The sequence below is a fragment of the Nanorana parkeri genome, unplaced genomic scaffold, assembly GCF_000935625.1.
Source record: "Nanorana parkeri isolate BGI_ZX_2015 unplaced genomic scaffold, ASM93562v1 scaffold814, whole genome shotgun sequence".
Classification (NCBI taxonomy): domain Eukaryota; kingdom Metazoa; phylum Chordata; class Amphibia; order Anura; family Dicroglossidae; genus Nanorana; species Nanorana parkeri.
The window spans coordinates 476,422-494,023 of record NW_017307082.1 but is presented as its reverse complement, the minus strand read 5'-3'; the positions used below and the strand labels follow the sequence as shown (position 1 = coordinate 494,023).

At 45.5% G+C, this 17,602-nt stretch overlaps 1 protein-coding gene across 1 annotated transcript in view; it reads right to left on the bottom strand.

The window, feature by feature from the left end:
• Nucleotides 1-11,052, bottom strand: part of MICU3 (mitochondrial calcium uptake family member 3) — a 131,869-nt gene extending 120,817 nt beyond the window's left edge. The window contains exon 1 of the mRNA XM_018565115.1: nt 10,710-11,052. Coding sequence (XP_018420617.1) covers nt 10,710-10,967 — 258 coding nt within the window. The 5' untranslated portion in view covers nt 10,968-11,052. The remainder of the gene's footprint in view (nt 1-10,709) is intronic.
• Nucleotides 11,053-17,602: the final 6,550 nt, after the last annotated feature.

Here is a 17,602-nt window from a genome sequence, read left to right as displayed (position 1 = left end):
ATCTAAGTCATGGTATAGATAGCAGTAGTTAGTCATATTCAACTGGACATGTTTTGTAACTATGAAGACTTTGTGTAGCTTATCCAAGCCACATTAGAACTGAAAAAGTGGCTTAGATAAGCTACAAAACGTCTTCAATCCTACAGAACAAATCTAGCTGAATGTGACTAACTACTGCTAACCGCCTACATACCTTGTTAATGTAACATGGCTGAAGCTGGGAAACACTGCATTCCAGTAAACTAAATTGCAATGGATTAAACCACAGGACTATGAATGTGTGAGAAATGTGATCAAGCAGAACATCCTTTACATCCTTGGTTCTCAACTGGTGGGTTGTGACCCAGAAGTGGATCGCGACCCCATGTTCAGTGGGTCGCCGCGTGCCTTCCACTATGCTAGGTGAGAAACTTATCAGCACCTCCTGTCAGTTGTCTCGCCAGGCAGCCATTCAAATCTGGTGCCTGGTGCCGAGCGTCAGCTTGAGGTGGGATGGGCTGGGGCTATGACCGTGAGGGAGCTCCATCCACACGTACCACTCCCTCGCGTGCCCTGTAGAGATGCCTGGGTCGGAGTGATATCACATTCTGGCTCCTGGCACGTCTAAAGGGCACTCAAGGGAGCTGTAGAAGCATTGTACATATGGATGGAGCTCTGTCACAGCACAGCAGCCCACACTGGACCCCCAGGCTGTGGATGCACTCAATCTCTCGTAAAGTATGGAAACTGGGTGGATCTTTGAATGGTATCCTAAACGCACCTACCACCCACAGTTCGCAATGGAACATGCGGTACCGCAATGCTGTGCGTTCCATTGCAGTGCGACTTGGGTCGCCACTTAATGACCAAGGACAAATGTGGGTCCTGAGGTTACACAGGTTGAGAACCACTGCTTTACATTAACACCTCATATCCACATTATTCAGTGTGATGGGGAGACACTAGACAGCGGATAAAAGACCCACATAGTTGTGTCAGTGGATGAATTGACAGACACAGTTCTCAATGGCTGATAAGACCACGGTTTACCATGTATAAATCACTACCCCTCCCAATTTCTGGACTGTCAGTTATATTCTCTTAGAGCAGTGGTTCTCAACCTGTATAACCTCAGGACCCACATTTGTCCTTGGCCATTAAGTCACGACCCAAGTCACACCACACTGAAATGCACGGCATTGCGATACTGCAACTGTGAGCGGGAGGTGTGTTTGGGGGTGCCATTCAAATGAATAGCAATGCACCTCCCGCACCAGAACAAACAGTCGGAGCAATTGCGTGGTAGTTTGTGATTAAAACACTGGCAGACACACACAACCACAGACACAATCTCACAGACATTCTCACACATTCAGACTCCTAAATTTTTTTTAGGGGTTCAGTGTAGGCTGCTGTGCTGTGATGGAGCTCCATCCATAGGGGCATTGCTTGTACAGCTTCCTTGCACACCCTGTAGAAGTGCAGGGAGCCACTCACCTAGTGCACTGGAGGCACGTGGCGACCCACTGAACATGGGGTTGCGACCCATTTTTTGGTCACGACCCACCAGTTGAGAACCACGGTCTTAGAGGGATGAAAGATGCAAATTTTGCAGAACTCTTGTACCAGTCACATATCTGGCAGCCTTAGCCATCATAGTGAACAGTCAAATATCTTGTAGACCAGGCGACCCACAGCTGAGGTAGAAAAGTACTAGGTGTCTATGATCAACTTTAGCCAGGTCATATACTGTGCCAGAAATTCATTCACTGCTTGCAGCACTTTTGAACTGCACATGACATGATGTAACAGATCCTGCATACTTAATTGCTCAAAAAAATTAAAGGAACACTTTGAAAACACATCAGATCTCAATGGGGAAAAATGTCATGCTGGATATCTACTGTATGCTGGACTGGGTAATGTGTTAGGAACGAAAGGATGCCACATTGTTTGATGGAAATGAAAAATTATCAACCTACAGAGGGCTGAATTCAAAGACACCCAAAAAATCAAAGTGAACAAATGATGCAGCAGGCTAGTCCATTGTGCTGAAATTTAATTGCAGCAACTCAAAATGGTACTCATTAGTTTGTATGCCCCTACGTGCTTGTATGGATGCCTGACAACGTCGGGGCCATGAAACGACTGATGGTGTCCTGGGGTATCTCCTCCCAGATCTGGACCAGGGCATCACTGAGCTCCTGAACAGACTGAGGTGCAACCTGGCGGCGGCAGATGGAGCAAGACATAATGTGCCAGAGGTGTTCTATTGAATTCAGGTTAGGCGAGCGTGGGGGCCATTCAATGGTATCAATTCCTTCATCCTCAAGGAACTGGCTGCATATTCTTGCCACATGAGGCCCAGACATTGTCGTGCACCAGGACGCACTGCACCGGCATAGGGTCTGACAATGGGTACAAGGATTTCATCCCGATACCTAATGGCAGTCAGGGTGCTATTGCCTAGCCTGTAGAGGTCTGTGCGTCCCTCCATGGATATGCCTCCCCAGACCATCACTGACCCACCACAGAAACCGGTCATGCTGAACGATGTTACAGGCAGCATAACATTCTCCATGGCTTCTCCAGACCCTTTCACGTCTGTCACATGTGCTCAGAGTGAACCTGCTCTCATCTGTGAAAAGCACAGGGCGCCAGTGGCGGACCTGCCAATTCTGGTGTTCAATGGCAAATGCCAATCGACCTCCACGGTGCCGGGCAGTGAGCACAGGGCCCACCAGAGGACGTCGGGCCCTCAGGCCACCCTCATGAAGTCTGTTGTTTGGTCAGAGACATTCACACCAGTGGCCTGCTGGAGGTCATTTTGTAGGGCTCTGGCAGTGCTCACCCTGTTCCTCCTTGCACAACTCCAAATATAAACTATTAACAACGTTGTCTGAGCTTCTGAAGGTGGAAGAGTGCACATATATATACATAAACGGATCGTCTGTAGGTGGGATGGTGGAAAATATATACATAAACTAATCTTCTGAAGGTGGAATGGTGGAAAATATATGCATAAACTGATCTTCTGAAGGTGGAATGGTGGAATATATATATATATAAACTGATCTTCTGAAGGTGGGATGGTGGAAAATATATACAGGGACTGATCTTCTGAAGGTGGAAAATATACACAGGGACTGCTCTTCTGAAGGTGGAAAATATACACAGGAACTGATCTTCTGAAGGTGGAATGGTGGAAAATATATAAATGAACTGAACTTCTGAAGGTGGGTTGGTGGCCACTATATACAGGAACTGATCTTCTGAAGGTGGGATGGTGGCCACTATATACAGGAACTGATCTTCTGAACTCTTAGAACTCTCCACCACTGCTTCAACCTAAGTATGGAAAATTCCTGTTGGTTTAAGGGAGTAGACCTTTTTTCATGATTCCGACGTGGCCAGATATATATAACTGAAGGAAAGTAGTAACCGCACACTGACCCTATTTAAAAAAAAAAAAATTCCATGTGTTGACTGCTAGGCTAGACATACTGCAACTTTATGAAAATTTCCAAAGCTTTCTATCATCTTTAAAAAAAATACACCTAATTGAATGGTCTGTACCAGTCATCATCCTACAGTTTTTACCATTCCCTATTCTTAAGGTGCCCATACACCTTCCGATTATCGTATTTTCGTATGACAATCGTAAGGTGTATGGGTAGTGTGCAACCGCCAGTACTGTACAATCGTACGACTTTTGTCTTTCCTGCATGTTCGGAAACTCCAGTCGATCGTTTTTTTTTGCAAGGTTGGTGGCGTTTCCATACGTCAAAAGTCGTACGATTAACACTGCTCATGCGCAAACGAAAATACGTGCGGTCGATTACCACAATTGGTCCAGGTGTTTTTTTTAACTACCGCTGATTGAACCTTGCGGTAATCGGGGCAGGATGGGGCCGCGGTACGACAATCGTACGATGGTTCGATCATCGGACAAAAAGTTTTGTGCGATAATCGTAAAAGATGTATGTGAAGCTTTACATTACACTTTCACAAATAATTGAAGAACAGAACTCCCTGCAAATTGCACTGCTGGAATGGCTCCACAGGTTTAATTAGCAGGGCACCACTGTCACTTTGATAGCCAGCACTTCTGATACATGGTGGAGTGGCTGTCATATTGGCAGAGAAGTCCCACTGATTACACCAAGGCGTGGGACCCTCCCTGTGTAATCTGCAGGGCTGTCAGTTTCACAGTCTAGCCATACACAATGCAGGAAAAGGCTGGGGAGATACAGAGCCAAAAGATATTTGTGCTCCAACTGTCCTTATTCTCTCCACCCCCATCCAGAGTACCTGAGGCAGGATTCTCTCCCACCTCTGATCGGCATGTGCAGTCAGCAACAGAAACCCCACAAACAATATGGCTAGGTGCACACCTTTGTATCTGAATTTATCTGCATTTTTGGTGCGTTTTGATATGTTTTTTAGGATGTTTTCCATGTGTTTGGTGCCACAAATGAACGTTGATACACAAAAAAAAGCACCTGTACTATTTTTGCCAGGCACACAGCAGTGCAGCACAATTCAATCACACGGGTGTGAATGGGGACGAAGACTGTATTCACACTGTTGTTGTGCAATAATGCAAGCACATTGGTGTGCATAATGCCACATTTAAATGGGCGGCCTAACATACCAGAAAAGGTGCATGCATTATTTTTAGTAACACAGCACACTGCCCTGCAGTCCGTTACCACGCAGAAGCATTGGGATGCTATTCAAAATTATAATGCGCCACAGTGCACCAACACACATAATGATAAATTGATCAGAACTGGCGCAAACAGAATCTGAAGCAGTTGCCTATGAGAGCCAATCAGCTTTTATCTTTCATTTTCAAATCTTAACTGAACAAACTGAAGAGAGAAGCTAATTGGTTACTACTATGGGCAACTGCTCCAGATTCTGTCTGCTCCAGTTTTGATCAATTTCCCTTAGAGTGTTACCTCAGTGCAACATTATGAATCCAGACACAAGGCTTATTCACATCATTGCACTGCTTTAGCCAAAAAGGTGCATGTAGCATATTAAGCTGGGGCACTACAAAGCATGATAGTGTATCGCACGATAACGCACATGTATCAGAAGGTGCTTTGGCATGCACTGACTTCAGGATGGATGTTACCAGAACTCACGGTAACAGAATTACTGCAGGGCAATAGTGTGAATGGGTCCAGGGGGCACATTGTAAAGCTTTGAGGGCTTGTTTGCACCAAATGTGGACCAGATCTGCACGAGTTTCTGCACATGCAGTGAAGTGTGTTTTGCGGCGTTTCATTTTTGCCGCTTTCCAGGCTGTTTTTTTAATTGCATTTTTTTTTGCCTAAACTGGGCTTTCAGTGCATTCCAGGGCGTTTGCATGTGTTTTTGATGCGTATGCATGCATGTTGGTGAGTTCCAGAGCAGAAAAAAATAGGGCTTACTGCAGTTTTTCCACATGCTCGGGAACTGAATGCTGCGGTGTGAACTAGAGACCAAAATACCATTGGAATACATTGGGCGCATTTTTGCGTTCTGTAACTGCTTTGCTCTGCTCTGCACTTGGTGTGAACAAGCCCAGACTGTGACAATCACCACACACTGAATCTTCCTAGTGAATGTGTTTTAAATTAGAGGGAATAGTTAACCACCTATGATTGTTTGGTGAATGTCACATTCACCTTCTTTATGTTTTGTCACAAACGTAGTTATACTTCTGAAGATGCACTAGAGTTCTGCAGTGTGCTTACTAGTCAGTAAAGATGCAAATAGCGCTTAATGGAGTTCTTCTTAATACGTCTATTGGGCATTTGCATACTGGTCATATATGAGAAGACCGGTTCTTCATTGCCAAGGTGTCTACTCTAGCAGGGTTATTCACAATAGGGTGAAGAGTTTGGAGAAGGCAGGAGAAGTGAACAATCTAGGACAACATAGCTGAGCTGGAAAGTGAGCTGAATTGGAGAATTTTTCCAGTTCAGCTATATTGTCCTAGATTGTTCCCTTCTCCTGCCTTCGCCAAACTCTTCACCCTTTTGTGAATAACCCTGTGAGAGAGATTTTGCTGATCAACAAGCCTAAGCTTAGACTCCATATGCCTATTGCCACCAATGAGTCTCCTTTTCCTTTTCTTCAATTCAACAACAAGTCCCTCCTGATCATGGTTAACGTTTAATTAAATACTTTTCATTTGCTTTAAAGAGTGAATGTGATATAAGTCCAGCCTGCTGCATGACAGAATGTTAACCTCTAGCCCTGCCACTGTGGAAATAGCAGAATTATTCATAGCATGCTACATGATCTAGGGGTTCTACCTTGGCTACCTTTACAAGTGCAAAACTGGAGGTCAACTATCTGGTTACAAAGGCTTGCACAATAAGTGAACAAGTGAAGTACTGAGCAGAAAATCTGGAGGGTAATAAAGTAAAGTTCATTTCCACTCTGCCATCTTCCAGTTTTCTTTTTGTGTTTCATTTTAAAGAAAACATGGAGCTTTGGGTAAAGCTATTTTCCCACACTGCATTTAAGACTGAACAATGCTCATGTGCAATGTATTACATCAATGGAAACCACAGGAATACCAATGATATTTTGAATCTAGACATCCTTGATACAAAGGGTACAGCTTTGTCCTTCTCACATACACATAAATAACACAATGGTGGCAGGCAGAGGTCCGCTGTCGCTGTAAGCAGAAGTACAGCTGAGTTAAGCAACAACATGGTCAAATATCACACCGTCAGCATCAGGCGTCTGAGTGTCAGAACTCTGCTAGCAATGAATCTGCCAAAAGCACTAAGCTGTATGCCACATTTTGGAAATAAAAAGTATGCACACAGCAGGAGCGTAAATAAAAATGACGGGGCGCAATAGCAAAAAATCGACATTCCAACAACAAAAAAATGGACTCTCTGCATCCATCTGCACACTCACAAAAGAACTCTGCAGAGCCCTCGATCCACAGGACCCTCTTGCTGCCTTCTATAAAGCCATCTACAGTGTCCACATGGTCTCTACTCCCAGCCAAACCCACCATAAAGAATCACATACCACCATGTGTCTACAATGCAACGATGGTGACATTGGGTCTGGCAGGGCAGCAGACCGGAAGAAAGCAAACAGAGGTGAAGGACCAGAAGCAAGACATGCTGCTGACACGTATTAAGCCCTCAGCAGAACTACCTTAACGCAGAAAATGATTGCAGGGTTACCCCTGCACTGCAAGGGTTAACTGCTTGTTTTGGTCTAAGGCTGAAAATAACAAAGTTAGACTCACTTTATCCTTGGAGACGCTCAGCTGTGACAACGCTTACTCCAGTCTCTCTCCTCCTACACTGCAGCAATGGAATGTCACTAGGTATCTTCACATTCTACAGTATACACTGTGTATAGAACGTGATCATTTACGGGACCATAGAACGCTACAGCAGAGGGGGAGAGAAGCTAGAAGGACCAGTCTAAGAGCAAGGCGGCTCAGAGGATCGGGTGAGAAAAACTTTGTTATTTCCCTCTCTAGACCAAAACAAGCACTTAACCACATTTGTAGGTAGCACCACTGCAAGGATTAATATTAATTTTCCACAGACTTCTTCTTTAAAGTGTCTCTGTGGCCAGACTATGGAGATTCAGGAATATTTTGTTTTACCAAGCAGTAAACATGTTTTAAAACAAGCCCTTACTGACCTCTGTAGCTGCAGGTACTGTGGAGTAATTCATCCTCAAAGTTTACAGCAGAAGCACTGAAGTTGTTTAGATTTTACTTTTCAGGTAAGTCCAGAAAATAGCGGATGATCTTGCCAAAAGAACAGTGACCCTGTCACTTCCTGTGAGGTTAATGCAGACCTTCACCCCCTTCTTACACTTTCCAGAAAATACTCCCCGCCCCCCCCCGTCTTCTCACAACCACAGGTATATTTCTATACATACCTTTTCTTAGTTAAACCTGCCCTGCACTTCTGGATTCTTTGACTGGTTCAGAATGACATAGCCCCTAATGGCCCCAGGTTCCTGGGATACTCACATCGTGCATCCCAGGCTTCATGGCCGCCTACAACACATTGCACATGAGCTGCGGCGTGTCATCAGGGGGCTGACTGCTGGAAGAGACAGTGGGGCTCCTGAAGACATAATATGGGAAGATAGGAATGCAGGACCGAGCCTGCAGCCCCAGATTACAACAGACAATGCTGTGTGTGAGTATGTTTATTGAGGACAACCCAGCAGGCAAGTTATGAGGAACTGAAAAATAATATTTAGAAAAAGGCGGGTAAAGCTCAAAATGATTTATAATTTATTTTGCATGCTTACATTGTCTGCATAGTATGCATCTGCTATACCTAGTCTGCCCACGGGGGTCCTGAAAAGGACTATAGTAGCTGGAGCTATTACTGCGGATGCACCGATACTGATACTAGTATTGCTATTGGCGCCGATACCGAATATTTGGCTGAGTATCCGTACCCCCCCAAATGCTCTGATACTTTCCCCGATACCGGAACGTCCGGTCAGCGGGTCGTTTCCTCTGACCAGCAGTGCAGCGATGGAACATGGAGCCGGCCTCCCGGCCAATCAGGAAGCCGGGTGGCGGGTAATGACCCACCTCCCAGCTTCCTGATTGGAAGGGACGCCAGCTCCATGCTGATTGGCTAGGAAGCCCGGCCAATCAGCATCGATCCTGCCAAACAACATGGAGGCGGCTTCTCGGGCGATCAAGAAGCCAAGTGCCCGGGAAGCAAGCTCCATGCTGGCAGAAGCACCAGTAACTCGATATCGGCGAATACTGAAATATAAATATCAGGACTAAGTGCATGCTTAGCTATTACAGTGCTGGCCTTTATCATCTGGGCCCTGTAATGAAGCTGTGCTCTGAAAACACAGGGGGTCACTCACTCTGCAGAGCAGCCATTCTGGGAACACATAGATTTTTTTTTATCAGTGAATACAATGACCACAAGTACATCTAGCTACTACAGTGCTTTACAAGGCCCCCATGGGCTGCCCAGGAATAAAATGTGTCTACTTACACTGGGCCAAGCTGGACCACTAAGTATGTAGAATAATTTATAGATGGCGTGTAGCTTTAAAGAAGAACACGGGGCATAATTATTCTTAACCCGTGCACTGAGGCTACCCCCGCACTGCACGGATTAGGTGTTCATTGACCCAATAAAATGCTGCTTGAGGCAACCGCTGCATCATTATAGGGACAGCTCTGCCTGCGTTGAAAAAAATTGTGACATTGATACAGCATGCAAACCACAACATTGCCATGCTGCGGTGACTAGAGATGAATGTAATGTCACATTTTGACATTTCAATAAAGTTTAGACATACAAAATGCAAACAGTGCATTGCACCAGGATCAACACATCGGCAATGGTTCTTCACAAGAGGCCCTATGCTCAGTGCGGATGGATGGTGTGAATCAGCCCTAAGGGCCCGCTCACACTTGTGTGGATTGTTTTTCTATAGCAGTAGATAAGCACAGCTCTCACTAAGGCTCAATTCACACCAGGGCGGGTGCTGATCAGCGTGGTTCCATTGAAAGCTGTATGGAAACCGTGCTAATCAGCGCGTAAACAAAAAGTTCAGGGAGCAATTTGGGCGGGAGGCAGTTCGGATCGCACTGACCCGTGCGGTCGCATGAATGGTCCCCATAGCAATGTATGGGATTGTCCTGTTGGCGGATCTGCGCCGCCAAACCACCCCGGTGTGAACGGGGCCTAAGAGCACACAGAAGACAATTGTTACGCTGCAACTCAGGTGTGTTCTGTGGTGCGAAGCAGACACGCTGCATTTTTCTCCTCGGACCTCAGTATGTACACTACAAATAAAGTTAAGAAAGAAGAAAGTAAAAAGTAAAAAAAAGTCCCCTGCCAGCACCATTCTATGTCAGTCCCTTCAGGGGGCGGAGACATGACGCCCTGCACTGACAGGAGTAGAGGGAATGACAATGGGTGTCTTGAATCTAGAAGAGGCCTGACACTGGACCTCAGAGGGGGGTGAACTGTGGAGGGCAGTGTCGGGGAGGACGTATGACACTCCAAGCTGCCTTTTTCTTGTCCATATTGTAAAAAGGTGAGGCCGGAGTTGGGCTTTAAATCTGAACTCTGGGATAAGGAAATATGATGTAAATATAAGAGGAACGTATATGCTTTCTGGAATCTTGGTGTGCTTTGTGAATTTCTTCCAGATCTGTGCAGTAATCCTCTGCGTTTGGGAACTTACGCCCATGCTAACAATAGTTTATATGCGTACATTCACCTACATCGATACATTCGCCTGTACATTCCTATGGAGAGAAAGACGCCACGGCTGGGGCTCCCGGGGGCCACAAATACTGGAGTATTGTGCACTGTACACCCGTGGGCATCTAAACGCATGTAGGTGGGCCCACTTAGAGGACCATTACATGCATTATTTCTACCTGCGAGGTCCTCCAGAGATATGAGTCCTCCTAGACCTGACCCTTGTACTGCTGCAGACATGATGATATATTGGGATTCTTATCGATCACTATTACTACAGATAAAAAACATAAGATATATCTCCATCCTTGTCAGTGCCAATAGAAGATGATGACCCTCCCTCCCCCAGGCACAGCACTATAGGGGGATCTCCTAGTGACAGGTGGAGGCTGAGCAGTGGTGACCCCGGGGCCCTCTGTATTGATCGGGGTCACCCCTTCCCACCCAGTATGGCACAGGAAGTGGGCACATTGGGACTCCTCTTACCGTTTCCTTGGCAGCGCTGACAGGCACCAGGATCCCCCTCCGAGCCCAGGAGCCCCCCTCCTCCGCCGCCGCCACCCGCACTATGTCGCGATAGGGTCGCTCTCCCCAGTGCTGAACGCGACCGTCCCGATAGGCGGCATAACACGACAGTGCCAGGCCTGCCCCTGCCGCCCCGGACAACAGCAGCATGGCGGGGGAGCCCCTGGGGGAGGCGAGCCGAACACGGAGAGCCCGGAGGAGGCTACGGAGAGCAGCCATGACCGGAGAGATGCAACGACCGAAGGAGGGGGAGGGGGAAGGAAAGATCGCGAGAAGAAACAAAGCGACCCTGTCACTGCGGGCTACGGGATTGTCCTGTCACCGTGCCACATCACTGTCATCGTATCACAGTGTTCTTGCACCACTGTGCCGGGGTGTCACAGCATGTCTGTCAGTGCACCACAGTGTTAAACTTCTCTGCAGTGTCAGTGCATCACAGTGCTCATCATCTCCAAAATGTCAGTGCATCACGATGTTCAGCATCTCCCCAGTGTCATCATGTCTGCACTGTTAGTGCATCACAGTGCTCATCATCTCTGCATTGTCAGTGCTTCACAGTGCTCATCATCTGTGCAGTGTCAGTGCATCACAGTACTCATCATCTGTGCAGTGTCAGTGCATCACAGTGCTTATCATCTCCAGAGTGTCAGTGCACCACAGTGCTTATCATCTCCACAGTGATTTAAACTGAAAGTTCATTTGGCTTTATCTACAATTTAGTAACTGTGCCTTTAATGTGAATCTTCCCATGGAAAGGGTTGACCTCAGGGTCACTGGGAATCTGTGTTTGTTCAAACCCAGAAGAAGCTGTCAGTGCTGACTCAATCAGCTGAGGGGCGGGGCATTCCTCGCCCAGCAACTGCATGTAAACAAAGGGGCGGGATGCTGGTGACATCGCCGACCTTATATGGCCACATGGTACACGCTTTCTGTCCTAGGGGTGACAACACACACTCACTGCAATGCATCTACAGAGGAGCAGCGTTGTCACCCTCAGCCAATAACTACAGAATTCCTCCTCCTCTAATACAGTGACTGCTCTGTATTACAAATATCATACAAGCAAAGCAAAAAAAGATGGTGTTTTGCTGTCGATAGCGCAGATCTATATATTACAAATAGTGACAAAAATATGTTTTAAAACAACAATATTTTATTTACAAATACAATATATTCATAAAATCAAAATACTATTAAAAACAAGAGAATGCCCTTCATGGCATATACAACGTCCCTTGTAGACCAACATCGCAAAATGCATGGATCGGCACAGTGCAGAAATCTGGTTTTAATAATATTTTGATTTTATGAATATATTTGTAAATAAAATGTTGTGGTTTTAACACGTTTTTGTCATTATTTGTAATATATACATCTGAGCTACCGACAACAAAACAACATTAAAACATTATTTTTTTTGCTTTGGTTGCATATTTCTCCAATTTTTGGGGGTGAGGTGCCCTTTACCTGTGTGGGCCACCCCTGAGTTGTCACATAGACCTGTCTTCATTACAGGAAGCTCCTCCACAGAGGCAAAGTTTCACACTGGATTCCTGCACACATCTGGAAGAAATTATATTTGCTTATTCCAAAATTCAGATTTAAAGGAGAACTATGAGGTGAGTGAAAATCACTCATCCCTTATAAATCGAGCCGACGTGTGACAATGAAACTCACACGTCCGCTCAACAGATCGGGAAGGGAGCGAACACACCATCGCTCGCTCATTTCTCGATCATCTCCCTGCAGAGAGCAGTGACTCAGTCTCTCAGCCACGGCTCCCTGCAGGGATTCCCCCCCTCCCCACTACGATCCTTCAGCGCTGACTGGAGGAACAGACGGGGAGGGGGCGGGTCACTCACCCAGTAGGGTGGATCTCGACAATAATGTGGGGATCCGTCCCGGCTGCGGCACTATTAGTATATTGCAGGCAATAACCTGCAATATACTGAGCTTTGGGTCACGGGAGGACGCTAGTACCGTGTTTCCCCGAAAATAAGACACTGTCTTATATTTTTTGGGGCTCAAAAAAACACACTAGGCATTATTTTCGGGGTAGGTCTTAATTTATTTTATAATGTACAACAATCCAAAGTTAATGCAAATCCAAATTAAATAAATCCAAAATGGCAAAGTTAAGAATAGAGTGATCAGGGGTGCCGTACCTTTCCAAGAGTAATTTGGTAACCAGAAGGAGCGAAGCGCGCTTTCACCATCGATTCCTCACAGGCGGAGTGCATTCGGTATCACTCCTTCTGTGACAGGAGCCGGCACTATAGAGGAAGCATCGGCTTATGCGGCTCTGCTCCCCCCACTGCCGCCTCGCTTCCTCTAGCGCTGGCTTTGTTGGCATCGCTGATTCTCTCCCGCCTCTCCCGCAGCTCTTCAAGATCCCCCTTATGCCACCACCGGCCCTGGGAATGGTCACAACTAGGTCTTATTTTCGGGGTAGGTCTTATATTTTGGCAATTTCCAAAAATAGTACTAGGTCTTATTGTCGGGGTTGGTCATATGTTTGTCCCCCATTTAGAACCCAATCCCTCTGTCCCCCATTTAGAACCCAATCCCTCTGTCCCTCATTGAGAACCCAATTCCTCTGTCCGCCCTTTTGGAACCCAGTCTAGCTGTCCCATATTTAGAACCCAATTCATTTGTCTCTCATTTAGAGCCCACTCCCTCTGTCCCCTATTTAGAACCCAATCCCTCTGTCCTTCATTTAGATCCCAATCCCTCTGTCCTTCATTTAGATCCCAATCCCTTTGTCCTTCCTTTAGATCCCAATCCCTCTGTCCTTCATTTAGATCCCAATCCCTCTGTCCTTCATTTAGATCCCAATCCCTCTGTCCATCATTTAGATCCCAATCCCTCTGTCCTTCATTTAGATCCCAATCCATCTGTCCCCCATTTAGAACCCAATTTCTCTGTCCCCAATTTAGAACCAATCCCTCTGTCCCTCATTTAGAACCCAATCCCTCTGTCCCTCATTCAGAACCCAATCCCTCTGTCCATCATTTAGAACCCACTCCCTCTGTTTACAATTTAGATCCCAAACCCTCTGTCCCTCATTTAGAACCCAATCCCCCTGTCCATTTAGAACCCAATCCCTCTGTCCCTCATTTAGAACCCAATCCCCCTGTCCATTTAGAACCCAATCCCTCTGTCCCCCATTTAGAACCCAATCCCTCTGTCCCTCATTAAGAACCCAATCCCTCTGTCCCTCATTTAGAACCCAATCCCTCTGTCCCTCATTTAGAACCCAATCCCTCTATCCCCCATTTAGAACCCTATCCCTCTGTCCTTCATTTAGAACCCAATCCCTCTGTCTCTCTCTGTTTCCTCCTCAGATGTTCTTCTTTTTGGTCTGATAGAGCACCAAAACATGTACTAATGTACTATTTAGTTCCAAAAGTGTTATACTACTTTAAATCTTTCATTAAACATCTACGTTATTTCATTTTTTTAAATGTAGTATTAGTGGTCCATGTAACAGAGGGTGGTGAGGGTGTCCTTTGTGTTGAAAGCTGTCACCATTTACCATCTTGTAAAGTTGGGAGGTAGAGTGCAGATTCTCATGGTCCAGTATTATGAACACTTAGCTGGCAGGAGGCACAGACTGGCCAAATGAGAGCAAGAATTCATCTAGGTAACACTTTTTGTGAGATCTCTAATTTTAGGATGTGAGTTGTAGATAGCAAAGTAAATTACCACCGACACTACTTCAGTCAGGTATAGTCAAGGCTAAATTTAGGGGAATATCTGAAAATTAGAGGGAAAGTGTAGCAAAGGATATAACCATTAAAAAAACTATTGTATACTCAGCTTGTACAAGTAGAGTATGGATCACTTGCAAAAATACTGGTTATATAAATGTTTCCTGGGGTCTAAATTGGAGGGACTTGGCCTACTACACCCCCTGCACCTGTAGTAAATGGGGTATCCCCACAAACTCTTAGTCCCTGTTCACACCTAGGCGTTGTGTCGCTCAAAGGTAAGTGCGACAAAATGCTCAAGACAAGGAATCCCATTCATTTCTATGGCCCCTGTTCACACTTAAGTGTTTTGTCACAAGAAGGAAAAGCCTGTCGCTGGAAAAAAGTAGATGAACTACTTTTTGGCAGATAGACTTAGTACCATGAACTTCAATGGGAAACTTTGTGCGACAAAACACTTAGATGTGAACAGGGGCCAGAGAAATGAATGGGATTCTTGTCTTGAGCGTTTTGTCGTGCTTAGGCAACAAAACGCCTGGGTATGAACGGAGCCTTATGATAAGTATAGAGGTCCTTTTAGTGGGCCCATAACCCCATTATGTTTTTCTTCCATGCAGCAGCATCATGTAATGTATTCCGTGATGTAATTGTGATAGAAACAATGACATCATTGTTCTATAATTTATGATAAAAGGGGGAACTTAGAGGAAAGTGTTTGTTTTTTTTACAGTGCATGGCAAGGGACGGCCGTGCACACACCGGCGGCTTGTTTGTGTGGACTGAGACCGGAGGTGCCGTGCGACGTGGGGTGCTGTCTGTCCCCTCTTCCCCTTTCTTGCTATTTTGGGATTCCTTGTATAAGTGGAAAACAGATGAATCGGTGATCCTGAGGCACATTTTTCTCATCTCTAATGAATTAATCCTCTCACCCAGTCGCTGCAGTCCTGGTTGTTTCTTCCACAATCTGGGGGTATCCATTTTAGATCCCAATCCCTCTGTCCTTCATTTAGATCCCAATCCCTCTGTCCTTCATTTAGATCCCAATCCCTCTGTCCTTCCTTTAGATCCCAATCCCTCTGTCCTTCCTTTAGATCCCAATCCCTCTGTCCTTCATTTAGATCCCAATCCCTCTGTCCTTCATTTAGATCCCAATCCCTCTGTCCATCATTTAGATCCCAATCCCTCTGTCCTTCATTTAGATCCCAATCCATCTGTCCCCCATTTAGAACCCAATTTCTCTGTCCCCAATTTAGAACCAATCCCTCTGTCCCTCATTTAGAACCCAATCCCTCTGTCCCTCATTCAGAACCCAATCCCTCTGTCCATCATTTAGAACCCACTCCCTCTGTTTACAATTTAGATCCCAAACCCTCTGTCCCTCATTTAGAACCCAATCCCCCTGTCCATTTAGAACCCAATCCCTCTGTCCCTCATTTAGAACCCAATCCCCCTGTCCATTTAGAACCCAATCCCTCTGTCCCTCATTTAGAACCCAATCCCCCTGTCCATTTAGAACCCAATCCCTCTGTCCCCCATTTAGAACCCAATCCCTCTGTCCCTCATTAAGAACCCAATCCCTCTGTCCCTCATTTAGAACCCAATCCCTCTATCCCCCATTTAGAACCCTATCCCTCTGTCCTTCATTTAGAACCCAATCCCTCTGTCTCTCTCTGTTTCCTCCTCAGATGTTCTTCTTTTTGGTCTGATAGAGCACCAAAACATGTACTAATGTACTATTTAGTTCCAAAAGTGTTATACTACTTTAAATCTTTCATTAAACATCTACGTTATTTCATTTTTTTAAATGTAGTATTAGTGGTCCATGTAACAGAGGGTGGTGAGGGTGTCCTTTGTGTTGAAAGCTGTCACCATTTACCATCTTGTAAAGTTGGGAGGTAGAGTGCAGATTCTCATGGTCCAGTATTATGAACACTTAGCTGGCAGGAGGCACAGACTGGCCAAATGAGAGCAAGAATTCATCTAGGTAACACTTTTTGTGAGATCTCTAATTTTAGGATGTGAGTTGTAGATAGCAAAGTAAATTACCACCGACACTACTTCAGTCAGGTATAGTCAAGGCTAAATTTAGGGGAATATCTGAAAATTAGAGGGAAAGTGTAGCAAAGGATATAACCATTAAAAAAACTATTGTATACTCAGCTTGTACAAGTAGAGTATGGATCACTTGCAAAAATACTGGTTATATAAATGTTTCCTGGGGTCTAAATTGGAGGGACTTGGCCTACTACACCCCCTGCACCTGTAGTAAATGGGGTATCCCCACAAACTCTTAGTCCCTGTTCACACCTAGGCGTTGTGTCGCTCAAAGGTAAGTGCGACAAAATGCTCAAGACAAGGAATCCCATTCATTTCTATGGCCCCTGTTCACACTTAAGTGTTTTGTCACAAGAAGGAAAAGCCTGTCGCTGGAAAAAAGTAGATGAACTACTTTTTGGCAGATAGACTTAGTACCATGAACTTCAATGGGAAACTTTGTGCGACAAAACACTTAGATGTGAACAGGGGCCAGAGAAATGAATGGGATTCTTGTCTTGAGCGTTTTGTCGTGCTTAGGCAACAAAACGCCTGGGTATGAACGGAGCCTTATGATAAGTATAGAGGTCCTTTTAGTGGGCCCATAACCCCATTATGTTTTTCTTCCATGCAGCAGCATCATGTAATGTATTCCGTGATGTAATTGTGATAGAAACAATGACATCATTGTTCTATAATTTATGATAAAAGGGGGAACTTAGAGGAAAGTGTTTGTTTTTTTTACAGTGCATGGCAAGGGACGGCCGTGCACACACCGGCGGCTTGTTTGTGTGGACTGAGACCGGAGGTGCCGTGCGACGTGGGGTGCTGTCTGTCCCCTCTTCCCCTTTCTTGCTATTTTGGGATTCCTTGTATAAGTGGAAAACAGATGAATCGGTGATCCTGAGGCACATTTTTCTCATCTCTAATGAATTAATCCTCTCACCCAGTCGCTGCAGTCCTGGTTGTTTCTTCCACAATCTGGGGGTATCCATTATTTGTTGATTTGTTCTTTGGTTACCACAACAGGTATGCATCCAATCGCTCTATTTGGGGCTGATTGTCACCTCTCCTGATGAAGCGCAGTATATGTGCGAAACGAGTTGAACA